The 16,538-nt window shown below is 39.2% G+C and overlaps 1 protein-coding gene across 1 annotated transcript in view; it reads right to left on the reverse strand.

Annotated features, from left to right (window-relative positions):
* Window positions 1-16,538, reverse strand: part of dchs2 (dachsous cadherin-related 2) — a 43,150-nt gene extending 26,612 nt beyond the window's left edge. Inside the window, exons 1-4 of the mRNA XM_017713540.2 lie at window positions 15,262-16,538; window positions 12,307-12,894; window positions 4,134-4,325; window positions 3,791-4,022 (exon numbers count right to left, since the gene is read on the reverse strand). Of these exons, the coding sequence (XP_017569029.2) occupies window positions 3,791-4,022; window positions 4,134-4,325; window positions 12,307-12,894; window positions 15,262-16,413 (2,164 nt within the window). The 5' untranslated portion in view covers window positions 16,414-16,538. The remainder of the gene's footprint in view (window positions 1-3,790; window positions 4,023-4,133; window positions 4,326-12,306; window positions 12,895-15,261) is intronic.

The following is a 16,538-nucleotide window of genomic DNA, read 5'->3' on the forward strand; positions in this document are numbered from 1 at the left end:
ACTGGACAGATGGTGCAATCACAATGTCAGCTTAGTAAATAAGATTTAGTGCAATACTGGTGAGGCAATACTGAATGACACATACCATACATACTGACGTTTAATTTATTCTACATAGCAACTTCACAGCACGTGTACACACATTTAACAGTTTATTTGAAAAGAAATGCTTGAATATATATGCCAGTAATCACAAGACATAAGATGTTTTATGTAAATCACATTGTATTGACATAAGGGGCCTTCAGCTAAAGTAATAGAGAATCACAGTTATAATACTGTAATGAAGCATCATTCCCAAGCAATGGAACTTAAAAGCGAGAGATTTACTGCATTTATATATTTATAGCTCAGACACAGTGCAAAAGTACAGGTTCTATCAAGCAGGTGTGTCACTGCAGAGACAACTGTCGCTTGTTTTTTAAATGCACAAAGGAATTAATAATAAATGGTTCTTTAAAATACCTGTGATAACTCACAGTATATTTGCTTCTATTTACACTCAAGTCATTTATTTATCAAGAATCTTTATACTTTCATTCAAGTACAGGATTTTATACTTTGTCCTCCACTGGTATTTACTTGTAAAATATGTATAAAACAATCCCTTAAAGAGGAAATAGATTTTTTACTTTTCTGCATAATTAAATGTTTAAGATATAAACAAAGTCATTCCGAGTGTTTTAGAGTGAAATGCTCACGCTGTTCACAGTTATGGTGAGAAGAACCAGACTTCCACCTCTAAAAGTTCCCTTACAGAAAGTTATTATATGAAATGGTTATGACTGTGCTGCCTTATTTTGACATAAGCTTTTGGTTGACAGTGCACATTTTAAAAATGTATTCGTGTACATATACATACATGGTATATAGAGGGTACTGTGAGGCAAAGAAGACTGATTTCCCACTGTTTTACCATTATCATCTCAGCAGATGTGCAGGTTCATTGGTAGTTTTAGATGAAAATGTTTATATATGTGTTGTAGACATGGCAACCCCTGGTTCCTATCACCACCACTGTAAACAATTTTGAATATATTTATCTAGAACTGTGCATTTCACACTAACCCACTTTGAATGACTATGTTTCTATCTGACCCACTGAATTATGCAGAAACTTTGTCCCTTAGTTGCACTCCGTTGTGTTGGTTTAGCTTCTGTTCTGTTTTACTGTTGCTCATACGTCTCACTTCGGATCTTCGGAATTTTATTTTTGACCGAAAACAAGAACAGAGCTTTGCAAAGTTCATTTGCTATGCTGCTAGATGGTTGAGATGTTAAAAGTTATTCAGACTGGTTTGATATTAAACAGTTCATTCTAGAGAAACCTACTGATTCAGATTTTTTACAGTGGAGCCAGTATAGTATAGTCTCTTCAATGAACCATTTCATATCAAATCACTCAGAATGATTACATCTCATTACATCTCAACCTGAATTATATAGACAAAACCTGGTGAAAATATATATTTGATGGCATCAGAACCTTAAAACTGATTGATGATGCTCTTAACTAGTACTCAGCCTTATAAGGTCCATCACCTCTAAATAATGAATCATAACAGTGTTATACATGGGACACAAGTCTGTCAATTTACTGCCATTCACTTCATAAAACATCTTACACTATCTTGCCAACTGACATAAGCTTTTCACAAATACTCAAGCATTGCTTTTAAATAATATTATTAAGTGTAAGATGAAAGCACTTCATAGGTAGCCTTACAATAAGACAATACCATTTAGGTAATAGTAACTCTGCAGTTTGGTTGATCACACCTCAGTTATGTTCACATCCTAGAACTCTAGCTCCAGACACAAATTCACAATCAAATCATTATTTCAACAAACCTGCTCCTCATAACAAGGAAGACACTTCAGTGAACATGAACATGAAGCTGCTTTTATTTTTAATCCAATTTTTTCCTGCCTAATAAATGTAAAACAAAAATCTAAAGAGCACAAGTGGTTCCCAAACCTTTGACAAGCATGTTATAAAATAAAATCAATAATATGAAAATTAAATATAAACACATCTGTGAATATTTAAATCTGTAAAATCATGCGTGGACATTATTCAATAAAGGGGCCATTAATACATCCAAGCGAGACAGTACTATGTATTACTCTGTCCAGTAAAGCTTAAAAAAAGAGTCTTTCTCAACCCCCTTTCTAACACGCCCCACCCTCCTGATGGGAGATAAGAGTAGGGATTAGTGTACCAAGCTTATGAAGCGAAAGAGCTCATTGACTCTTACAGGCCACCGGGGGCACTAACGCCTGTTAAAGAATCATCTGCTCAGGCGGATTAGCGTCTTTAATACTCATGATTTTGGACACGCTTAAGTTTCACAGTAAATACATAAGATGACAACAACAAAAGACTGAGGTATAAATACTACATATTCAGGGGCATCTCAGGATTTACTACGAATTATACAGTATCCACTATGAATTATTCCATAAATACTATTCAGTAACTACTATGAGTTAATCAGTGTCTGCAATGAATTACTCAGCATCTACTATGAATTATTCAGCATACACTATGAATTACTCATTATATAATATGAATTATTCAGCATTTTCTATGAATTATTCAGTGTCTGCTATGAATTATCCAGTATGTACTATGAATCATTCAGCATCTTCTATGAGTTATTTGCTATATGCTATGAATTATTCAGCATCTTCTATTAATTATTAAGTGTTAGCTATGAATTATTCAGAATATACTATTAATTACTCAATATACACTCACCGATCACTTTATTAGTTACACCTTGCTAGTAAAAGGTTGGACCCCCTTTTGCCTTCAGAACTGCCTTAATTCTTCATGGCAGACTTTCAACAAGGTGTTGGAAACATTCCTCAGAGATTTTGGTTGGTTATTTGAGTTGCCTTTCTATCATCTCAAACCAGTCTGCCCATTCTCCTCTGATCTCTCAAATCAACAAGGCATTTTCATCCACACAACTGACCGCTCACTGGATATTTTCTCCTTTTCAGACCATTCTCTGTAAACCCTAGAGATGGTTGTGTGTGAAAATCCCTGTAGATCAAGTTTCTGAAATACTCAGACCAGCCCGTCTGGCACCAACAACCACGCCACGTTCAAAGTCACTGAAATCACCTTTCTTCCCCATTCTGATGCTCGGTCTGCACTTCAGCAAGTTGTCTTGACCACCTCTACATGCTTAAATGCATTGAGTTGCAGCCATGTGATTGGCTGATTAGCTATTTGTGTTAACAAGCAAATATGTACCTAATAAAGTGGCTGGTGAGTGTATACTATGAATTATTCAGCTTCTTCTATTAATTATTCAGTGTCTGCTATAAATTATTCAGCATCTACAATGAATTATTCAGCATCTACTATGAAGGATTCAGTATCTACTATGAACCAGTCAGAATCTACTATGTATTATTCAGTAACTACTTTCAATACCTATCATGAGTTATTTAGTCATAGTTAGGAAATACTAACATATTCAGTATTTGCTATAAATCATTCAGAATCTAATATAAAATATTCAGTATCTACAATGAATTATTCAGAACGTAATTATTAGCTGCTATGAATATTTCAGTAACTACAATAATTTGCTTCATAACTAAATTATAGATTCCTCTCGCCCAGACAAAAACCAGCCAATTCAACATTCTAGTCTAAAGTTAAAACTTCCTGCCACAAGGAAATTCAAGGCATCAGGAACTTCACTGAAAATCAAAGTCACTGATTTGCCCTTGAGAAATATTTTTGTTTAAGCAAAGCTGACTTCCACTTTACCTGTTGATTGGTCGACTGAGAAAACAGAGGAGGAGTCTCCAGGTAAAAGTTCATATGTGATTTGTCCATATTCACCGGAGTCGTGGTCAGTGGCTATAACGGTAAGTATCTCAGCTCCAGGCTGAGCGTAGCTGCTTACGCTCGTGATGTATTTCTCTGGATTAAAGACCGGAGCGTTATCATTCACATCCTCCACATCGATGTGAAGATATGCCTGAGACCACAGACCTCCCTGAGGAGAAGGAAAGGTGAGTGATTGAAATGGTCTTCTACTTTTCTGTCACATAGTTCTATCATTTTCTTTTTTCTATTACAACAGGCTCATTATTACAACAGTACTCACTTGGTCTTCTGCCTTCACTAAGAGGTCAAAGGTCACCAGACCTGCGTCATGGTCAACGTCCTGAGATATACAGATGTCTCCGGTAACGGCGTTGATGAAGAAGAAAGGATGCGAGTCTTCACTGTTGTACCCATCCGAAAATGAGTAGTGCAGCATTCCAAACTGACCACCATCAGCATCTTCAGCACTGACCTGCACATGATGACAAGATGACCATAAATATAGAATTTTTTTATAAAGATCACTTCTATAACGATCCCAACCCACAGCAAAAAACATATCACTCCCTACACTTCCTGTACTGCATTGCAGTTTGTCAGAATGACTGTGTGGATCCTATAAGCATTACAGAGCGCTGTAGTGCTTTTCAGTTTGTTGAAGCCCAACCATATATCATGTAAGTCAACACTAGGCCCAAGAACAGAATGTCCTGAATCTCTGACCTGTGCCCATAACCCTTAATTCACCTTAATTCTGTCGTTACACCCTCAGTGCCAATGTACCCATAAGGCCTCCAGCTCAATCCCATTACAACATTAGCCACGGCGTCAAAACAGCAGTGTCTACCTGCAGAAGTTGTGCCAGACACATCAGGATAATCACATCCTCTGATGCTTTATCTTCACCATTTCAGCTTCACACCACTCTGTCACAGGGATGCACATCCAAACACAGCTTAGCCATTCAATGTTTAGGACCACAGCTATCCCTTTGATAAAAAGTGCTTTATAGTGCAAAGTCTCTCATGGTAAGTGCACGGCTACTTTTCTCTACCAACAGCTAATGCAGCAAATAGCTTTTGCTGTAATGTGAATAAAGGTGGATATTAGTTATCAATTAAGATTAATCTTAAAAACAAAGCATAGTTTGTTGTAGTGATGGAAGATCCACTTCAGGTTTACCAAGCTGATCCTTCCTCACACATCTTCTAAGCCGCTTCTCCTTCTGGGCCACAGGAGCCTATGCCAGCCGTCATTGGGTGAAAGGCAGAATACACCCTGAACAGGTCACCAGTCCACCAGGAAAGACAGACAGACAGACAGACATGTTCACCTAGGGGCAATTTAGCATGTCCAAACGGCCTGACTGCATGTCTTTGGACTGCGGGAGGGAACCGGAGACTCGAACCCAGGCTGTCCTTGCTGTGAGGCAGCAGCGCTACCCACCACGCCACCGTGAAGCCCTCCACCAATAGCATTTTTATCAAAGTACATTTTTTTTTGTACTCCCCGATATGAGCCTGATAACATGATAAATGAACTACTTAGAATGAAGCAGCTGTTAGTATAAATGAGAGCAATGTACATTTCAGCTGTAGTTGAACATCCTATAAATCCAGGCATACACTGTGATTTTAGAAATCTTGCTGTTTGGTGGGTCACACTGTAAGTTTGAATAGTCTGTCACGTATAGACAAAGCCTAAGATTTATACAGTCACACTATATGAAAATGCTCAGTCCATGCAACATGAAACAGCCTCTTCAAGACAATTTCCATGAACAATTTCAAATAAACCTGTTTCATTCAAAGCAACACGCAGCGCATCGAACACATGAAACAGAGCAGAACCGTGGTGTGCACTGAAATACACAACACAGTCTCTCTACAGCCTGTTTTACACAGATAGTTTATAAAGCATTTATACATTTATACCTCGCATTTCTACCTAGTGAAACCGAGTAGTGGGCATATATGAACTTTGGTAGGAAATGTTGAATTTCCGCCTCAGTTTTGCTGGCCTGCGTGTCTTCGCCCATTTTGGGGAAGCTGTGTTTGTGGAATTTGCTACGGCAGAATGTTTAAAGTGATTGGCAGCTTTGTGTCAGAAGAACCTCCTACTGCAGCCTCAGCACAACCAGTGCGATATCACTTAAATATTTCAGAGTTCATTCACTGTTTCCAGAACTGTTTGCACATTTACAAATGAGAAAACAGTCTGGTTCTGCTTCTACACACCAGGGCCTGTCTCTACTCTAATCCCTCTGTAAGATGCCACCTTCTTTCACGAGGCTGTCCAGCTAATTAGCATTAATTACAGTGATCTCATTAGCACTGAATCAGGCTGAGCGCACGCAATGTTCACACTAACAGCATATACACCTTTAAAGCTGATGGAAGGTGCACAGATAGTCACCTAATACTGATCACAAGCAATAAACTTTAGTAAGTCCCGTTTAACAGGTTTAACACAAATACGGTTGATCAGAATATGAAAGATACAGAATAATACATGTGTCTGTACTGTGCCTACTTAATGCATAAAAGTTTGTACATAGCAGTGAGTTCGTACACCTTTGCCTGCAGAAACAGCCTCAACTCTTCTAGGAAGGCTTCACACTAGATGTAGGAATACTGCTGTGAAGATTTGATTGCAGTTGGCCACAAGAGTATTGGTAAGATCAGGTACTAATGGGTGATTAGTTTTGCAGTTCCACTGCTCCACGGCCTAATGCTGAGGGGCTAATACCAATATTACTGCTATTAATATTACTAGTATAATCACTTGTAGGTAGTTTGACCAGAGGACGATGGGTCCCCCCTGGTGAGCCTGGTTCCTCCCAAGGTTTCTTCCTCAGTTCTGAGGGAGTTTTTCCTTGCCACTGTTGCCCCTGGCTTGACCACCAGGGGGTTTCTATACATTCTTACAGTCCTGTTGAAACTTTGTCTTTTCCGAAATTCTGTAAAGCTGCTTTGTGACAACATCCGTTGTAATTGTAATTGATTGATTTGATTTGGGGCGGCACGGTGCCGTGGTGGGTAGCGCTGTCGCCTCACAGCGAGGAGGGCCTGAGTTCGATTCCCTGGCCGGGCGACCAGGGTCCTCTCTGTGTGGAGTTTGCATGTTCTCCCCGTGTCTGCGTGGGTTTCCTCCGGGTTCTCCGGTTTCCTCCCACAGTCCAAAGACATGCAGTCAGGCCAATTGGACGTGCTAAATTGCCCCTAGGTGTGAGTGTGTGAGTGTCTGTCTGTCTGCCCTGCGATGGACTGGAGACCCATCCAGGGTGTATCCTGCCTTCCGCCCGAAGACTGCTGGGATAGGCTCCAGCATCCCCCCGCGACCCTGACGGAGAAGCAGCTTAGAAAATGGATGGATGATTTGATTTGATTTAATGCTGAGGGGCTTTAAACCCCACTAGCCTACACTTGGCATTAGATATTGTGACTTCAGGTTCATATACAGTGTTTTTATTGATTTACTTTTCTAAGATGATTTTACAAACTGTCCTAGCAATGGGGGACCTTAAAGTAGCTGAATTCACTCATTAGAAGAACTGCGTGGATACTTTTGAACACGTATTCAAAAAAAAATCTCAGAGATAGCAAAGTAGCTATATAGTAGCTATAGTAATATTTAAATTATATATATATATATATATATATATATATATGTGTGTGTGTGTGTGTGTGTGTGTGTGTGTGTGTGTGTGTTGTAATATAAAGTAATTATATTACATCATCATAGAGGTAAGCCATCATTAAACATAAATGCAACAAGACTCTTACACAGACATATTACATATTTAAGCATTTATGCAATTACATTAAACCTGACTGTAAACCATGATTTGAATTACAGATAAACAGTACACATGCACTGGAATGAAAAGCTTTCCCACTAATTTTCCATTCTAAAATTCCAACTACTTTCACCCTTGAGATCAACATTCTTCACCCCCTCTCATTACAAATTGCTGAATAAAAACCAAAAATAGTATTTTTCCACTGTGCACATCTTCAAACAGCGTATCACATAAAAGTGTAACATCTTTCTGTTTATTCAGCACATTTTCAGTAAGAGTCTGTGTTACAGCAGTGAGGAGCTAAAGGTTTGTAGTATAATCTGAAGGCTGTGTGTCTAGCGAGGCTATAAATAGAGGTACTTAACGACTCTAAAGTCTCAGCAGAAGACCACTCACTAATTCTAACAGTTACATTAAGTCCCGTGCCTGGCTTTACTATCACCAGGAATCACATTCATCCATCTCTCCATCTTTCTATCTGTCTAAGTGATGAGTTAACTTTTTGACTGTTTATGGAAATAAAAATGGAAGATGTGTTCTCAGGGCCAAAGAAGTAAAGGGCCACCCGGAATGTTACCAGCATAAAGTTTAAAAGCCAAGGTTTGACATTTTACCAGGGTATATTAGTGGGTAGCTTGCACATTTGTGAAAGCAGCATTAATGCTGTTTGATATGTACACATTTTAGAGCAACACATGCTGCCTTTCAGACACTGTCTTTTTCAGGGATGTCCATGCTTATTTCAACATGACAACTGCAAGAAACCCTCTGTGTTTGTTACAATGGTATGGCTGCGTAATCAGAGAGCACGGGTGCTAGACTGACCTGCCTGTCTCTTGTTGAAACGATGTGGCCTTTGGTGAAGTGTAAAATACAACAATAAATGTCCAGCATAGTTGTGCAGCTGAGGTATAACTGAAGAATGGCAAATCTGGATCAACTGGTATCTTCAGTCCCCAAATATTTATGAAGTGTTGTTAAAAGGAAAGGTGAAAAGTAACCGAGTGGTAAACATTCTCCTAACTTTTTTGACATGTTTTGCAGGCATATTTACAACAGCAAAAAACAACTATGAAGCTCAAAATGTTAAACATGGCATATTGTGTTTTTCAATTTAATAGAGGTCAAACAGAATTTGCTAATGACTGTTTTATGTTTTTATTAAGCATTTCACACACTGGCCCAACTGGTACAAACTTATTACTACCCTAAAAGAACAGCAGGACAATTTTTTAAATGTCTTACTGCTTGTCTGACCTAATTATACCACTGAAGGAGATTTAGCCTTGATAACAGCAGGATGTATTCGCTGAATTTATGGCAGCAGTAGATGCGAACTCACAGCTAATGTGTTTCAAACAGAGTGATTAATGGAAATGAAAGATAAAATGAAGCCTAAAAGTAAACACAAAAGTATGTAAATGTAAAAACATCCTCAAAACTGACACTAAGCTGAATTCACATGAAAGCTGGAAATAATATGGGAAGTAAATATGACTCTGAAACTCCAGGGCACTGTAACCGAGTTTTTCATGTCGGTCAGTTATGTTGAGTTTATGACTGTTTGCTTTTGCCTCTTTCTGCAGTGCACTTGTAGTTTTATTGCTGAAGCTCTGCCGATGGCTGTATATTCCAGCACTCGGCTCTGATTGATCACTGCTCTATCATCCTGCTGTAAAGCTGGTATCACTGTAGGCTTTATAGGCCGTGTGGGTGGAACAGAATTTAAAACCTTCGGTCAAGGTCTAAAAGCATGATGGGGAATCTCACACTGCTTTCTGACATGCCACATCATCCAGAGTCAGAACAGAGAAGAGCAAGAGTCTAAAGTGTGATCTGAGTAATATCACTATAACTCATATAATGTCAATTAAACATATTACAGATGATGATTACTCATTATTATTATTATTATTATTATTATTATTATTATTTTAGTGATTTAACTCCTTTCATAACTCTTATTTTATATTATTTTATCATACTAAATGCAAATTATAGAACACATATTAGATATTATTGCTGTTCTTTTTCTACTTCTTTTTCTTGTTTACTGGATTCCTTTAATGTCTTTTACTTGATATTTATTTTACCATACTACATGAAAGTCACCATTGCATGCAAAAGTTTGTGCACCCCTGCCGAAATTCCATGTTTTATTTATGTTCCACTTGTAAATAAGTTACACCTCCTCTACAGAGAACACACTCCTGCATGTTTCATGCACAATCACTGTTTAGATACTAAATTTAACATATTATTTATTATTTCCTTATTTCACATTATTTCATGTATTTTCAGTGTGTTAAACTGCAAATAAAAAGAAATTGTGCATTATGATTAGCAGAAATGATATATTTAAGTGTGCTCTCTGTAGAGAACATATAACTTATATTCACTTATTAAATCAACAAAACATGGAATTTGACCAGGGGTGTTTTGCTGGGGAAACTTTCTGTTGGGCCATATTGAATGTCCACATGATCCACACTTTAGGCATGACTAATCTAAATAAATGGCATGTGGAATTGTTATACTGGGGCAAAAACAGTAAATCAACGTCTTAAGGAGGCTTTTTGGTGAATAAACCCTGTTTTATCACTCACAGAGTGCAGAACGGCATGTGCTTGTCATTTTTGGGGGTTTTGTGTACGATTATTCATCTCCAAATGCATCAGAGTAATCAGTTTTGACATTAGCCTAATACAACTGACCACAAAAGACTGACCATTTTCTAATTACTTGGTCAAGATGTTCCTTGTGACCTTTGCGCCAAATTCTGCTCAGCTCTCATTTTCCACTGAGCTGCTGATTGTGTTTTTATGTTCACATTGTGGGGTGTTGTAAACTCATCTGCAAAGAAATCAAAGTCTCCTTAACTTTTCACACCAAACCACTCTGAATGACTTTGTTTACATCTCAATCACTGAATTATGTGGAAAATCAGAAAAAATGATGGAATTCCCCTTTAAAATCTAAGGCTGGGAAACTTGTCCTTATTACAACAGGGTGACTTAGCAAGATAAGAACTCTGAACTGCAGCACTAAAACCTTTAGACCAAACATGTCTCTGCTTATCGATTACATTTGGGGTGAGACAGGATCAACTGGATAGGTTTGATTTTACTGTTTGTGGGAATAGTTGATCGCTTCTTTTGGTTTGTACTTTTTTCTTGTTGTTCTGTAAAACCTAGATGAGCTTTGCTGCATCACCTTTCCCATTCTACCTCTTTTCTTTCGCTTTCCTTTATGAAATTCCTGGCCTTCATTGGTGGGCTGCGATTTTGATGCTCTGCAAAGCAACCTTGAGTTATGGAAAGGCACTGAATAAATAAAATACATTATTGCTATTATTTTTATTGTTTCATTCAGACAGACTGGGCTGATAACTGAAACTATAAACCAGAAAAGGCTGAGGATCTTTAAGAGCGTACTAAAATGATTTCAGTATGTAGCTACAGAATGAGCCACGGAATCCCAACGTCCTTGGATTCCTACTTGGATCCTTTCCTACTGATGATCCACAGATTTTAAATACCTTATGTCTGATGTACCTTATAGAAAGAGTGAGATATTTTAAATATTTATAATGTTTTTATTGTTGTTCTGCTGATCAGTCTGTTTGAGTACATTGTACGAGCAAAGAAACAAACAGCAATTTTAATTACATAACATTTTCATTACCATTAAACTTATTAGTCTTAGTAAAGAATTAGATTTTGCTAATAATCTTTGCTTTTTCAGCCAAAATGTTGGCCTTTTTCTCCTCTTTTGGCTGAAACTGAAAGCATTCCTAACAATTAGGTGCCTCCATTATTATTATTATATTATTATTATCATTATTATTATTATTATTATTATTACTATTGTTATTGTTATTTAGTGCATCAATAATATTTAAGAACACACTCTGCATTTAAATGTGTAAATCTTGTGTACTGCATGACTGGCTGACTCCTCTGACGCTGTTTAGCTGTTTGTACCAGGCAGCAGTGGCACCACCAGGATCAAGTCTGCTGGAACACTGCTGTCTTTGTATCTCAGAGAAACAGACAGATAAGAGAGAACAGTCTAGCTTTAGCACTGCCAGTTAGCAGAGTGAGTGAGGGTTTGTTTGTTTGTGTTTGTTTGTAGTGATCAGATGCTTCTTCATGCTGTGTGAGAACATGATCATTTATTACTATGCAGGTCATACGTCATCGGTCATCACCAAGCGTCAGAGTTACTATTGCATGTATTCCTCCACAAGTATTTCCCTTAGAATCTCAGAATGAGTAGCATTTTGATTTTTGGTCATTTTGTGTGAAATAACTAAGGACCACCTAACTGACCATCTCAGACTTCCTTATTACTTCTGTGAAATGTCATGATGTCCAATTCATTGTCATACAATCCATACAGTCATTCTGAGAGACTGTAGTACACTACAGGATTTGTATGGGGTGATATGGCGTCTACTGTTTCATTATAAAAGCACTCTGTAATGCTCTATAATGGTCATATGATCCACACAGACATTCTGACAGACTGTAATACACTACAGGATGTGCAGGGGACAGTGTGGTTTCCACTGTTTCATTTAAAAAGCACTCTATAAAACTCTACAATACAGCCCTACCTACTTTATCTAGCAATCAAAAGGCTGGTTTACCTGTAAAAAGCAGGTTCCATTGGCCAGATGCTCCTGAATGGTGGCATTGTAGAGCTGCTGAGTGAATACAGGTTTGTTGTCATTGACGTCCTCCACATGGATGTTCACAGTGGTGGTGGAGGTTAATGGAGGAAAACCTCCATCCACAGCCACCACCAGAAAGGCCAGGCTAACATCCCTCTCCCTGTCCAAGCCTGCGGCCGTGCTAATAAGGCCAGTCTGAGGGTCAATGTTCACCAAGTAGTCTTGATTTGACCGCAGGATTGAGTAGAATATACTGGAATCCTCATCCTGGTCATGAGCCTTCACCTGCAGGACTGAGCTTCCAACAGGTAAATCCTCAGACAAGTTCACTTCATAAACTTTTTGCTCAAAGCTCGGAGGGTTGTCGTTCACATCTGTGACTTGTAACAGGAACGTTCTCTCACTTCTCAAAGGAGGAGAGCCAAAGTCAGAAGCAACCACAGTTAACTCGTAAATATCCTTCTGCTCCCGGTCCAGCAGGCCATCCACACAGAGCGCGTAGAGAAACTCGTCAGTGGCCTTCAGGGTGAACTTGCCTTCTCCACCTTCGAGGAACACGCTGACCTGTTTATGGAAGGAATGTGCATTTGAAATTTATTTTAAAATGTATCATTTTATTATTTATTTTATTTCATTAAGTCTACACGAGTAGAGAGTAGAATGAGCTTTGTTGGCATTTTTCTGTGATGCTTCAATGTTGCACTTTGTATCCGATACCCAACACCGACACAATGAGGTTCAAAGGTTTCTGTTCAGCATGCTGTAGCCTTTAGATGGCAGCAGTAGTCTTTTTATGCAAACAGATCACAACCAGAGAATTTGTAGTGAGGGAAACTTACTCTTTAATTATGTCTTCAGGGTTTGTCAGACACTAAAGGGTGCTCCCGAGTGAGTGCAAAATAAATTGTGTCTGTCCCTCCATTTCTCCATGTTGGCTCGTTGAACCTGGACTGTTATGACCATGACCCTGGATTTGCCCTGAATAAATCTTGCTTTTCTCAGCTCAGGTGTGTCCGCCGCCTCAACGGCTGGGAAAAGCAAGATTTATTCGGGGCAAATCCAGGATCATAACAGTCCAGGTTCAACGAGCCAACATGGAGAAATGGAGGGACAGATGTGACAAAAAATGAACACAGACTAGAAACACCACGGAGGCCGGAATACACAAAACAACACAGGAGTTAACATACAACAAACAATACATCCAAAGACCAGCAAGAAACTTAGGAAAACACAGGGCTAAATTACAAACAGGGATAACGAGGGACAGGCGGAAAACAGGTGGAAACGATCAAGGGGCGGAGTCACCGGGACAACCGGGAAGTAAACACAGGGAAGTAAGCACAAGGCACATGGGGGAGTGGGAGGGGCCAATCATGACAATGACCAATCCTTTAATAGGTACAAAACACTGAAGGCAAACAGTTTCCATTCGGTAGAACCAAGAGGCTGTGAAATAACTTTTTGTGAACAAGCAAAGTTTCAGTTTAAGATTTATTTACAACTTAGTTACAAGTTTAAGTTTAACAAAAACTTGTTTTAAACACAGGTTCACAAATGAGTTTTCTGTACTATATTAATCTGTAGGTCTCTGTTCATAAACATAAACTAGCCAAAACTACAACCTCAATTCCAATGAAGTTGGGACGTTATTATTAGTGTCCTCAGTTCCCAAACGCTTATTGAGTGTTGTAAAAAGGAAAGGTGATGTAACACAGTGGTAAACATGCCCCTGTCCCAACTTCTTTGGAACGTGTTGCAGGCATCAAATTCAAAATGAGTGAATATTTGCAAAAAACAATGAAGTTTATCCATTTGAACATTAAATATCTTGTCTTTATAGTGTATTCGGTTAAATACAGGTTGAAAAGGATTTGCAAATCATCGTATTCTGTTTTTATTTATGTTTTACATAATGTCCCAACTTCACTGGAATTGGGGTTGTAATTTACTACAAAATGAAATAGTGTTTGTATAAATTCAATAAATTCAGAAAAAAGACACATGCCAGTCACAACTGCATAAGTGTACATATATCTATATTGTGGTCTATTTACACAAAGTTGGCTTAGTTCCATCATTTATGTTGAATAGACTCTCCCAAAATTTTACGCTGCTGCACTGATTTTGAACCGTGTGCTTGCACTGGGTCGGTATGTCCAACAGGTCAAAACAAGCTCGAAACAAAGTGCGCACTGTGCCCTGATTGGTGCTCTTGCTTCGCACTTCTTTCATTTTTGACGCTTTACATCTTTATACACACACAAACCAAAAGGAACCGCAAATTTCACCTAATGTAATGTAGTAAAAAGTAAAATACTTGACTCTGAAATGTAGTGGCGTCAATGTAAAAAGTCGCCCGAAATGGAAATACTTCAGTAAAGTACAGATACACGAAAAAAACTACTTAAGTACAGTAACAAATTACATTTACTTAGTTACCATCACCACTGCAAGAAGTCAGTTCACAAAATGTATTTCCTCAAAGATATTCCACAATTAACCCCATCAAAACACCTTTGGGATGAACTAGAATGGTGATTGTGAGCCAGACCCTCTCATCCAACATCAATGTCTGACCTCACAAGTACTATTCTGGATGAATTTCCACAGACCCTCTCCAAAATCTTGTAGAAAGGAAAAAAATCTCCTTAACTTTTAATCAATACAAAAAATTGCATTGATTAAAAAGCATGCAAAAATAGCAAAGTATTTTTTGATAAGGTCAATTTATATCTCCGCTTTTGTTTTTGTTTTTTTTTATTAATGTTTATGGTTATAACAGTTCTTGATCTCATTTTCTAAAACAATATTAATAATATTGTTATATATAATAATAATTATTTTTTTAACTTACCAAAGCTTGTAAAAGCCTAACTATTGTGAGACATATTGTATATTATGATGTTTTATTTATGCTGCATCACCCACCTTTTTGTCCTCTCCCAGGTCTGGGTCAGACACAGCAACCCTGGCCACATATTCTCCATATCCAGCCCCTTCAGACACCTCTGGATCTCCCGTTTCACTCAGAAACAGGATGTTAATGTTTGGGCTGTTGTCATTGACATCAAGAACCCTGATGCCCACAAATGTGCTGCTGGACTCAGGCTGGACCCCATGATCCCTTGCAGTCACTATAAGCTCAAAAAACGTCTGGCTTTCGTAGTCCAGAGGCTTGTTGAGGCGAATGACACCTGTGTTCTTGTCAACGATGAAAATCTCGTTGGGGTCACTCTGACGCCTGTTGATCTCGTAGGTGACCAGGCCATTGTTGCCTAAATCAGGGTCTATGGCGTGCACCTGGCACACAGGTGTCAAAAGTGGGGCATTTTCCCACAACACAGCTTGATATTCGGTTTGATTGAATGCGGGCTGGTTGTCATTTTCATCCAGAACGTTGACGTGCATCTGTAGGCGACCTGTTTTTGGCGGCACACCTCCGTCAAAGGCCTCAACGGTCAAGCTGTAGAAATCTCTGCTTTCTCTGTCCAGTTTCTCCATGAGAACCAAGTCAAAGTTGAGGATTGTACCACTACCTCCTCCATTGCGGAGTTCCACTTTAAAAAGTTCTTCTGCTTCACCTTTCAAGAGTCTGTAACCTTGAGTTCCGAACTGGCCCTCGTCCAAGTCCAGAGCTCCAGGAAGCTCAAAGCGTGAGCCAGGAAGGCTCAGCTCAGACACATTCAGCTCCACGACACCTACAGGGAACGTAGGCTGATGGTCATTCACATCTTTCACCACCACCGTGACCTTGACAACCTCTCCAGTCAACGTTGCTGCTGCGAATTCATACTTGTCCCTGCTCTCTCTGTCCAGCACAGTGGCCGTAGAGATGATCCCAGAGTCCGAGTCTATCTCCAAGTCCCTAAACACGTCTGAGTCCCTGCTTTCGGATATGAAGAAGCCGCTGACCCCTGCACTTGATGGCAAGGCGGCTCTAAGGTCGCCCACCACCGTGGACGCCGGCAAACCCTCCTGGACAGAGAGCCTAAGGTGGTGCACCTGGGCGGACAGGCCATTCCACACCAACACGAATGCAGTGATTACGCACTGCAGTGAGGTCCACAGGTGAGGCTTCATCTTCACCTGGACAGGTTCCACTGCACACACGCTTCACACAAGCTTTGAGTCATGTTCCTCAGACAGAGCACCGTCCAGCTGAGCGGAAACACGGACCACTCCAGTTAGTGAGCAACTCCTCAACT

Source organism: Pygocentrus nattereri, chromosome 22 (assembly GCF_015220715.1).
Source record: "Pygocentrus nattereri isolate fPygNat1 chromosome 22, fPygNat1.pri, whole genome shotgun sequence".
Classification (NCBI taxonomy): Eukaryota; Metazoa; Chordata; class Actinopteri; order Characiformes; family Serrasalmidae; genus Pygocentrus; species Pygocentrus nattereri.